At 48.8% G+C, this 10,320-nt stretch overlaps 1 protein-coding gene across 1 annotated transcript; it reads left to right on the top strand.

Annotated features, from left to right (window-relative positions):
• The first annotated feature begins 1,038 nt into the window (after positions 1–1,038).
• On the top strand, positions 1,039–2,344 carry GPR45 (G protein-coupled receptor 45). The gene has a single exon (XM_012807938.1). It carries the CDS (start codon positions 1,149–1,151, stop codon positions 2,265–2,267), a length of 1,119 nt encoding a protein of 372 aa, XP_012663392.1. The 5' UTR covers positions 1,039–1,148; the 3' UTR covers positions 2,268–2,344.
• Positions 2,345–10,320: the final 7,976 nt, after the last annotated feature.

Genomic DNA, 10,320 nt, shown 5'->3' with positions numbered 1-10,320 from the left:
TAGAGTTTAAATTTTTTTAACTTCAGAAATAATGAGGTTGGACAATTAAGTTCACAAATTAATCCTAGAAAAAGTGCTAATACCTCCCTGCTGAAGATCACTATTGTCACCAGATAGCCAAGAGGATACTTCAAAGGAGACTGTAGTGATACGCAGCGACGAGGGAGAGGTTAGTACCTTTTCTACAAAGAGTTTGAGAACTTAATTGTCTGACCTCATATATCCATCTAAAATTGACTGAGAGAGTTGATCTTAGGTTGAGTGTTCTTACTACAAAAATAAGATAATAATAATAACGGGCATGGAAGGAAATTTGGGGAGGTGATGGATGTTTATGGCCTTGATGGTGGTGATGGTTTCACAGTGTATGGAGATGTTAATTTGCCCAGCTCGTCACACATGTCCATCATTCCTCAATACAATGGTTTTTTAAAAAGTTAAATATTCTAGCAGCATTATCAACTATCACTTATCACCTCAACAAGCATCTGTTTGTATGTCAGGCACGTTACCAGATGCTGGGCGATAATAGAGCACAAAACAGCCAAAACTCTGCCTCATGGAGCTGCCATTCTAACTGAAGTTGGCTTGTCCAGAGCTTCATCCAGCTGGCTGCTTAAAACTCAAGTTATTATTAATACATTAGTGCCAATTACAAAGTATTTATTTCCTCAGTCCCCCAAAGAAGACCTGATTTCTGTTTTCCTGGCTGCTTGACAAGTCTCAGACAGTTTTTGTGAATACCAAGCTTTTCCCCACGTGGCAACTAAAGGAGTCATTCTCTCTCTCCACTCCAGTGCTGAGGGATACCGGTAAACTCAGACGTGGGCTGTTACAGGTGCTTGCAAGAACTAACTCCCTCCTCCGTTGTCCTCTTGCTTTCTCTAGGCTACGGAGAGTCCAAGTAGGAAGCTGTGGACCGGACACAGTCGGTTGCCACAGAGACGACTAGGATATGATCCATGAATTGCAAGGCCCAGCTAGTGCTCCCAAAGAAAGACGCTTCTCCCGACCACCACTCCAGTGCCCTACAGCTCCAGCGACATCGAGGCAGAAGATGCAGCCGGCAGACAGGAGATGGACACCACCGAAGTATTGAGGGGGCCACCCCCAGCCGTTTGTGTCCCAGCTCCACGTGTCTCTCCAAGATGGCCTGTAACAGCACGTCCCTGGAGACTTACCAATACCTGCTGCTGAATGCCAGCAACGCGACGGAACCCGGGGCCACGGCCCTGCCCGGCCCACTGAGGATCGTGCTGGCGGTGGGGATGCTGCTCATGATGGTGGTCGGCTTCCTGGGCAACACCGTGGTCTGCATCATCGTGTACCAGAGGCCAGCCATGCGCTCGGCCATCAACCTGCTGCTGGCCACCCTGGCCTTCTCCGACATTATGCTGTGCGTGTGCTGCATGCCCTTCACGGCCGTCTCCCTCATCACCGTCCGCTGGCACTTTGGGGACGGCTTCTGCCACCTCTCGGCCACGCTCTACTGGTTTTTCGTCCTGGAGGGCGTGGCCATCCTGCTCATCATCAGCGTGGACCGCTTTCTCATCATCGTCCAGCGCCAGGACAAGCTGAACCCGCGGAGGGCCAAGACGATCATCGCCGTCTCCTGGGTGCTGTCCTTCTGCATCGCGGTCCCGCTGCTCTCGGGCCGGACGTTCATGGAGGTGCCCGCGCGCGCCCCCCAGTGTGTGCTGGGCTACACGGAGCTCCCCGCCGCCCGCGCCTACGTGGGGACGCTGGTGGCGGCAGTCTTCTTCGTGCCCTTCAGCGGAATGCTGTGCGCCTACACGTGCATCCTCAACACGGTGCGCAAGAACGCGGTGCGCGTGCACAACCAGTCCGACAGCCTGGACCTGCGCCAGCTCGCCCGCGCCGGCCTGCGGCGGCTGCACCGCCCGCACCAGGTCAGCGTGGACCTGAGCTTCAAGACCAAGGCCTTCACCACCATCCTCATCCTCTTCGTGGGCTTCTCCCTCTGCTGGCTGCCCCACTCGGTCTACAGCCTCTTGTCCGTGTTCAGCCGGCGCTTTTACTACGGTCCCTCCTTCTACGCCACCAGCACCTGCGTCCTGTGGCTCAGTTACCTCAAGTCCGTCTTCAACCCCATCGTCTACTGCTGGAGAATCAAAAAATTCCGCGAGGCCTGCATAGAGCTGCTGCCCCAAACCTTCCAGATCCTTCCCAAAGTGCCTGAGCGGATCCGGAGGAGAATCCAGCCAAACACAGTCTATGTGTGCAACGAGAACCAGTCTGCGGTTTAGGGGTTTCTGGGGTCGGGGCGGAGGTGGGGACTGCAGAGAGCAACTCTGGCGACCCGGGTTCCTGTCCTGCCCTGCTCCCTCGCAGGGTAGTCGTAGTCTGCACTCTGCGGTGGCTATTTAAGCACAAAGGTACTCATTTGTTACCAGATGAGCTGCAGCTCCCAAATTTCAAATTTTGGCAAAATGATTTTTTTTTTCTCATCCAGAAGGAGCCTGTGTGGGTCTCATGGGAACTGCAAGGTAGTTAAGGCAAAATGGAGTGGGCTGGGGAGTGCAGAAGTAGAAGTTGGGCAGAAAGTCAGGGGCAGGGGGTGGGCAGAGGCAGGGGTCTGTCCCAGGAGCTCAGTCCCTCCTCCCAGCTCCCTCTCCACCTGCTCCAGAGAAATCCTGAGGTGCGGTGTTCAGAGGAGAGAAACCCAAGTAGGTGCCAGTGGGTGGATTATCGTTCCCTCTTTGATGCTTGCCTTCTTCAGCTGTTCATGTCTGTGGCATATGGGGAATGAGGAAAGGTTCTTTAACCTTGGTCAAATGTGCATTTCTGGCCATGCCAAATCATTCTTTCCAGAAAGAAACCAAAATCTCCCTGGGATACAGAGTGAGCCCCTGTGCTTTTGAGTCCCCTGGTGTGGCACATGGGAGACCTGAGTGGCTCAAAGCCCACAGAATGTTCTGGGGCAACTCACGTGAAGTGAGAAGCACACCACGGGCACTCATGCTTGTGCCCCATACCCACGCACCCACGCCCACATGGCCTGGCCCATCCTGTCCCTACAGTCTGTGAATAGTCCCTTGGTCCCTTCCCTCTTTCCCTTCCTTTCTTTTCTACCATCTGATTCCAGTGTGCTGAGCAAACCTTCGTAGTGACCTGTTTTCATTGCCAGGAGTGGTCAGTCACCGGGCCTTGTTTACACATTTCCTCCAGACATCCTGGGGCCCCAGAGCCTTTGTGAGCCACCAATGCCCTTCAGCACTACCATGGCTGCAGGAGGCAGAGCGGGCAAACCTGCCCCACAGGTGGTCTCCATCAGTCTCTGTGTTCTCCTACCTCATTCAGACCCGCTGCTGCCATCCAGTCCAAAGCTGCCCAGAAGGGACCTTTCTGCTTGCACCCTACACTCAGTTACCTGCAACCCCCAGGAGCTTCTGATGTTGGGAATGAGGTTCCTGATTTCAGGGCATGGCACGGATTCCACTGAGCTCTCTTTATCCTAGGAGAGTGGGAAGTTTAAGGTGAAATTTAGAAAATACTGGTCTGACTCTGTCAGGAATTACTCGTGTGACTAACTTCGATGGGTCTCAGTTTCCCCATTGGCCAACTAAGGAGGCAGGTCCAGAGGATCTCCAACATCCCTTTTCATCTTGCAAACCCTCTGATCATACAATGTGTGTTTCCTACCCACAGTTACCAGATATTTATTCCTGCATCCATTTATTCATCCATGCAGTGAGTATTTATTAAGTGCCTACTAGATGTAAGGCACTGTGGGGAGACAGTGATGAACGAGGTATGGGCTTTGCCCAAAAGCAGTTGTCTGATTTATCTCAGGATAGTGGTAACTTGAATGCAGTTGAAGAGCACAGAAACTCCATTTCCAAGATGTATTAAGAAGCCAGCTCCCTGTTCTCACACTTTCTCCCCATGGTGGTAATGACAAGGGCAGGGAGGAAAGGAGGGTGAAGACAAGAATATAATTACGTTAATCTAAGCCCAGATGAGGGTTAAGAAAACAATTGACACCTGTGCTCACCAAGTCCACCCTCCTTTTATATCCAGGGGGGGGAGGAGGAAAGAAAAAGGGAGAGAAAAGATGGGCAATAGGTAGGTGATTGACTGAGGTGAGTCCCATCTAGTCTGTGTCCCCAGTGCCCACAGCAAGGTAGGGATTTGCCTTCAGCTCCCTCGGGACAGAGTTTCAGGGTCCCAGCAGTGTCTAAGAGCACAGCCAGGCCACCGAGGGGACCAAGCCTGTGGGTACCTCCTCTCTGGTGGGCATTTCAGATAATTTTCTTCAGGAGCCTTGAGCAAAAGAGAAGTCACAAAACTGAATGAATGATGGTACCAAAATTTACATCAAATCAGTGTTCTATGATGTGTGTTGGACAGTAAATATATGTTTCAAAGTAATAATTTTGTATATATTTTAAATAAAGTATTATTGCTCTTTCGGTGTATAAGCCTAAATTCTTGCCAAAATTTGCAGGAAGACCATGATTAGTAAACCCAGAATGCCACGCCTAACACCCCTGTATCAGTTCATTTAGACTGCTATAACAAAAAACCTTAGACTAGGTAATTCATAAGCAATAGAGACTTACTTCTTATAGTTCTGGCGATTGGGAAGTCCAAGATAAAGGCTCTGTGTCTAGTGAAGCCTCCCTCTGTTTCATAGATGGTGCCTTCTTGCTGTGGGAGAAGGGAATTCCCTCAAGCCTCTTTTATGAAGACACTAATCCATTCATAAGGGTGGAGCCCTCGGGACTGAATCACTTCCTAAAGGGCCCACCTCTTAATACAATTGCATTAGGTATTAGGATCTGACATATGAATTTGGTGGCAGGGAAGGGGCTTGGGGGGATGGATTCTAACATTTAGATCATAGCAACTAAGACAAAACAACTTCAGCCAGTACGTTACTTAGCAAAGCTGGAAAGACTATAGGATGTGATCTTAAGATGACAGCCCGGACTAATTGAGCAATGGGAGTCACAGCTATGTGACCACTTTCATCATTTTGTTTCCCTATCACAGTCCTGCTTAGTAACCCCAGCCAGCCAGTCTTCACCTCTGACTGACTTATAGTTTGCCACCTTCATTTTTCCCTCTGGCCTCACCCTTAACAAACTCAATTTCCTAAGATACCAAGTAAAAACCTAGCTCTGGTCTCCTTCTGTGGGACTTACAGGACAAGCACTGCTTTGTTGTTTTGTTATTATTTTTTCATCTTCTCTTTGATATTCACCCAGACTCTATGTGCAGTCAGGGCAGCTTCACACCTGAATTGTTTCTGTGGGGCCGTGGGCAAAAGACAAAAAAAACTGCGGTAATAAAATGACCCTGAAAGGCAGAGGCCCAGGCTCCCTGGGAGAGCTTTGCCTTAAAAATGAGACACAAGTAAATGTCACACAAGCCCTCCTAATTGTGACTACCCCAGAAAATCCACCACATTTTCATTTCAAATCTTGGTCCCTGAGGTTGGGGTGAAATAAAAGCAAAGGTTCCCTAGGATGGTCTGACCACCAAGATGAGCAAGAAAAGTCCAGATCAATTCTCCCTTTGCCATTCTGAGCCCTGGGTGTATGTCCCCTGCACAGGACTCACGGTGCATGCTTTTGGGGGACTACAAACCCCTCCACATCAAGTATTTTTGCTGTTGCTCTGCTCCCCTTCTTCGTGCCTTTGGCCCCTTCGTGCCCCAGAGCCCTTGCAGTTGCAGAAGTGCCCAGCACTCAGGTATCTGTTTTTAAGGAAATGAAGAATCAAAACTGCCTATATTAGTGTAAGGCCATAAGGTAAAACTCTGACTCCTACAGAAGTTAGACAACTAAAAGTTAACCAGGATACATCCTCACTTCCTTCCTATAGTTGCTTATTGCTCAAGAGTCTAGATGCATCACTGTTACAAAACCTAAGATTGGTCTTTGAGGTGTCTTCTGGACTATGCATTTGGGGGGAACCAACTGATGTCAACTGAACCAGTAGGCACATGGAAACTGACTCAACTGATTCTGTGATCCTCCACTCACGAACTATCTCAGCCAAGAAGACAATTTCTATTTCTCAGCTCAATAAGTTCATCCCCCAGCCAATTAGCAGACCCAATTCCCTAGCCCTTTGTTCACCAAATTATCTTTAAAAACCTTACCTCCATAATTCTCAGGGAAATGTATTTGAGAAATTTCTCCCATCTCCTTACTCAGTGCCCTGCGATATGAAACTCTTTATCTACGGCAACTCCTGCTGTCTCAGTATATTGGCTCCCTTTTGAGCAGTGTATGAGGGTGCTGGCCACATACACCGAGGCTGGCAATACAACCCAGGTGGGCAGTGACAGGGTCAGTGGAGCATGTGCTTCAGAATGGGACAGTCTGAACCCCAGCACTGCCCCCCCCTTGGTGTGATTCTGAGCAAGTCACACAGCATGCCTGTGCCCCCACCTTCCTCATCTCTAAAATAGCAGAGACACTCCCAGCCAGAAGACCTGAGTGACGAATAGATAAAAGAATGCATACAAAGGATCTAGTCTAAGGCCTTGTCTGTGGTAGATGCTAAAGTTACAGAAGGAATAATTATTACAGTTGTACTGTCAACTTGTTTGATAGCCAGCCAAGGCTTATCCTTTCTGGGGGCAAAGGTGGAAATTTGTTTCAGAAACTGGATGTTCAGTCTTTCTGAAAAAAACAAACCAAACAATTCTATGAGGACACCAGCTGGGGGTCCTCTAATTCAATTCAATCCTGACATTATCTACCCAGAGTTAGAGTCAGATCCCATGATTGACAGCTCAGGCTCACAAGACTGCTACCCCTTTAGATACCAATCACAGGTTGAAGTGGTCACCCATGCTTTTGACCAATAGGCTATAAATTGGGGGTTCCCTCCTTGAGTTTAATTAATTGGTTATGGTGGTTCACAGAACTCAGGGAAACACTTCATTTAAGTTTACTCATTGATTGTAAAGATATTACAGAAGATACAGGTGAACAGCCGAATGGAAAAGTTGCATAGAGCAAGGCATATGTGAAGGCGTGCAGAGTTTCTGTGCCTCCTCTGGGACCACCACCCTCTGGGAACCTCCCTGTGTTCAGCTCACCTGAACCCAGTCCTTTGGGGGAATCGTACGGAGGTTTGATTACACGGGCAGGACTGAGGACATCATTGATATTGGCAATCAACTTCAGCCCTTCTTCACTCTTCCCAACCCAAGGGCCAGGGTAGAGTTGAAAGTCTTCGGTCTTTCTAGTAACCAGTCCCTTTCCTGAAGCCACCCAGGGGCCCTTAGCCACCAGCCATCTCATTAGCATACAAAAGCCACTCTTACCACTCTGGGGATGCCAAGGATTTTAGGAACTATATACCAGGAACTAGGGCAGAGACCAAATACAGTAGAACCTCTGTAAGTTGACCACCCAAGGGACTGTAACAAACTGGTCAGCATATGGAGGTGGTCAGCATAAGGAACTAGGCCTACTAGTCTATGAAAATTGGTCGATTTAGGAGGTGGTCATTGTAGGGAGATGGTCACCTACGGAGGTTCTACTGTATCTATTTATTGTATCACAATATCACAGTCCTTTCCTCATCTTCACCTGGCCTAAGATTTCAGAGTTCACTTGGCAAGAACCCCATAGCCACTGAAGCCAGGAGCATGGGCTCAGCTTTCAAGAGCCACATTCTGCTCAGTGGTTCCAGCTATACCACCATACTCCATTCAAAATGCTCCCTGGGCTGCCAGCTGGCCTCACAGGGCTGGATGGACACATGTTCTGAGGTCCCCAGAGTACTGCTGGGCCTAGCTGGGAGTGCAGGGAGCGTGTGAGGGATAGGTTGGCTAAGAGGCTACAGTAACACGACAGCCAACACCAAAGTGGCTTTGAACAGGCAACCTTTACTTTCCTCTCACTGGAGTAGCCAGGTGTGCTCTCTGCTCCAAGGGGATGTTCAGGACTCAGTTCCTCCCACCGAATGTCCTGCTAACCCCCAGGCATAGTCCTCATCCAGGTGGTCGGTCTGGGCTGCTGCCACTCCCATGTTCTTGTTCCAGCTCATGAGAGGGGGAAGAGAATGGGGGAGCATATGCGAGGAGACACCCCACGTGACCCCTGGAAGTCCACGGCCACCCTTAGCTGCAAAGGAGGCTGGAAATGGAATCCCTGTTGGGCAGCTGTGTGCCCAGCTGCGTCTTCCCGTGGAAGAGGAGAAGGATTTGATGGATTCCCAGCAGCATCTGACAAAATGTTGCACAATTTTAAAAAACAAGAGATGCTAACACAATACGAATTCTGAAGTCCTACGTACAATTTCACAAAGAGCCTTTGTTCCTTATAAAGTAAACATATTTCTGAAAAGAGTTGCCACTATACATCTAGGCCCAACACATAGAGTCCTGAATCCAAATACAGAAAATTCCTGCATGTGCGCCTGGGGTAAGGAGGAAAGGGTGCCACATTTTACCTTTTAGACACAAACCATGGGAGACATAGAAGCTAAACTGTTTGTGGGTAGGGTGCTGGCCACATATACTGAGGCTGGCAGGCTTGAATCCACCCAGACTAGCTAAAAACAACAATGACAACTGCAACATAAAAAATAGCCAGGCGCTGTGGTAGGTGCCTGTAATTACAGCTACTTGGGAGGCTGAGGCAAGAGGATCGGTTAAGCCCAAGAGTTTGAGGTTGCTGTGAGCTGTGACACCACAGCACTCTACCCAGGGTGATAGCTTGAGACTTTGTCTCATATAAAAAAAAAAAAAGTAAACTGTTTGAAAATGTGTAGCCACAAAGAGAAGCATTTTGCCAAGATAAAACACTACTATTTTAAACAACAAGGAAACAATCCACACCAAGTATGACCAACCCTGCCCAAGAAATTTATTATGTTAAAGGGAAGAGCAATTTCAAAGCAATTTTATGGCATAGATGGACCAGCATGGATGGACTCAGGTCGGACCTTAGTGATTTAACCACTCAAGGAAAGGAAGGGCTTGGGGGCCGTCACTGAGAGGTTAGCATCTGGATTGTCTAAGATTAAAAGGATGTTTAAATGCAAAAGCATGGTGTACACTCATGTGTGCATTATTCTGGGCAGGGGTGTAGGGTTACTGTATTAGAGAGTTCCAGTTTCTCTTCCTTCATCCTGGAGGAGCAGAACACACAGGTGTGTTAGGAATAGGAGGGGTGCCAGAGATTGCCATGGTCAGAGAAAGAACTCATGGGGGCTGCCACACAGACTTTTCCTAAGTAGTCTGATAGGAAGTGTCAAGGGTTTTTGTGCACAAAATCTGACCTGGTTTGAATGCTGGCTGGGAAAATGAAGCCGAAAATACTTGAGTTTAAATCAAAGTCTGAAAATACCTGGCGAAGGCTTACATTAACTCAGGCCCAGTAGTAAGACCAGGAAAATGCCCTAGGTAGAGTGCCGTGGCATCACAGCCCCCAGCAACCTACAACTCTTGGGCTCAAGGGAGCCTCTTGCCTCAGTTTTTCTAATTTTAGTAGAGACCAGGTCTCGCTCTTGCTCAGCTGGTCTTGAACTCATGAGCTCAAGCAATCCACCTGCCTCAGCCTCCCAGAATGCTAGGATTACAGACATGAGGCACCACGCAGGCCCCAAGGCTCTTATTAATATCTTTTTTTTTTTGGAGACAGAGCTTCAAGCTGTCCCCCTGGGTAGAGTGCCATGGCTTCACAGCTCACAGCAACCTCCAACTCCTGGGCTCAAGTGAGTCTCCTGCCCCAGCCTCCCAAGTAGCTGGGACCACAGGCGCCCGCCACAACGCCGGGCTATTTTTTGGTTGCAGCCGTCATTATTGTTTGGTGGGTCCGGGCTGGATTTGAACCCGCCACCTTAGGTGTATGTGGCCGGCGCCTTAGCCACTTGAGCCACCGGTGCCAGGCCAGTTTCTAACAAAGGTATATATGCAAAAATAGGGTTGAAAGAATCCCAAGTTCCTAGGAAGACTGGATAGAGAGACTGGGTAAGTGGTAAGGGGTTGGTAAACAGCTGATGGTGTATTTAAATAAAGGGGGAGGGAGAAGCTAGCTCTATTCATGCAGGGGAAGTAAACCAGGTTTCCTAATCTAGCTATATATTCAAACAGCTTAATCCCTCCCATCTTTTGACTCTCCAATGCAATGATTATGTGAAAGGCAAGAGCAATTTCAAAGCAGGAGAGACGGTTGCCCATAGCACAGATGGACCAGTGTGGAGTACAGGACTGAATAGGAGAGTCTAATCCAGCCTGCCCTGGTGCCTCCTGGCTCTTTTCATCTTCCATGGATTTGAAGAACCCCCAGGGACTGTCCGTCTGCTGGTGTTCCCTGGATACCCCGGGAT

Source organism: Otolemur garnettii, unplaced genomic scaffold (genome assembly GCF_000181295.1).
Source record: "Otolemur garnettii isolate 467f Iridium unplaced genomic scaffold, OtoGar3 scaffold00079, whole genome shotgun sequence".
Lineage (NCBI taxonomy): Eukaryota > Metazoa > Chordata > Mammalia > Primates > Galagidae > Otolemur > Otolemur garnettii.
Note: the sequence above shows the minus strand (reverse complement) of the source record. Positions and strands in the feature narration are given on the sequence as shown.

Bases quoted from the DNA above. Each gene is read 5' to 3' on its own strand.
- GPR45 (XM_012807938.1), top strand. From the start codon at position 1,149: ATGGCCTGTAACAGCACGTCCCTGGAGACTTACCAATACCTGCTGCTG.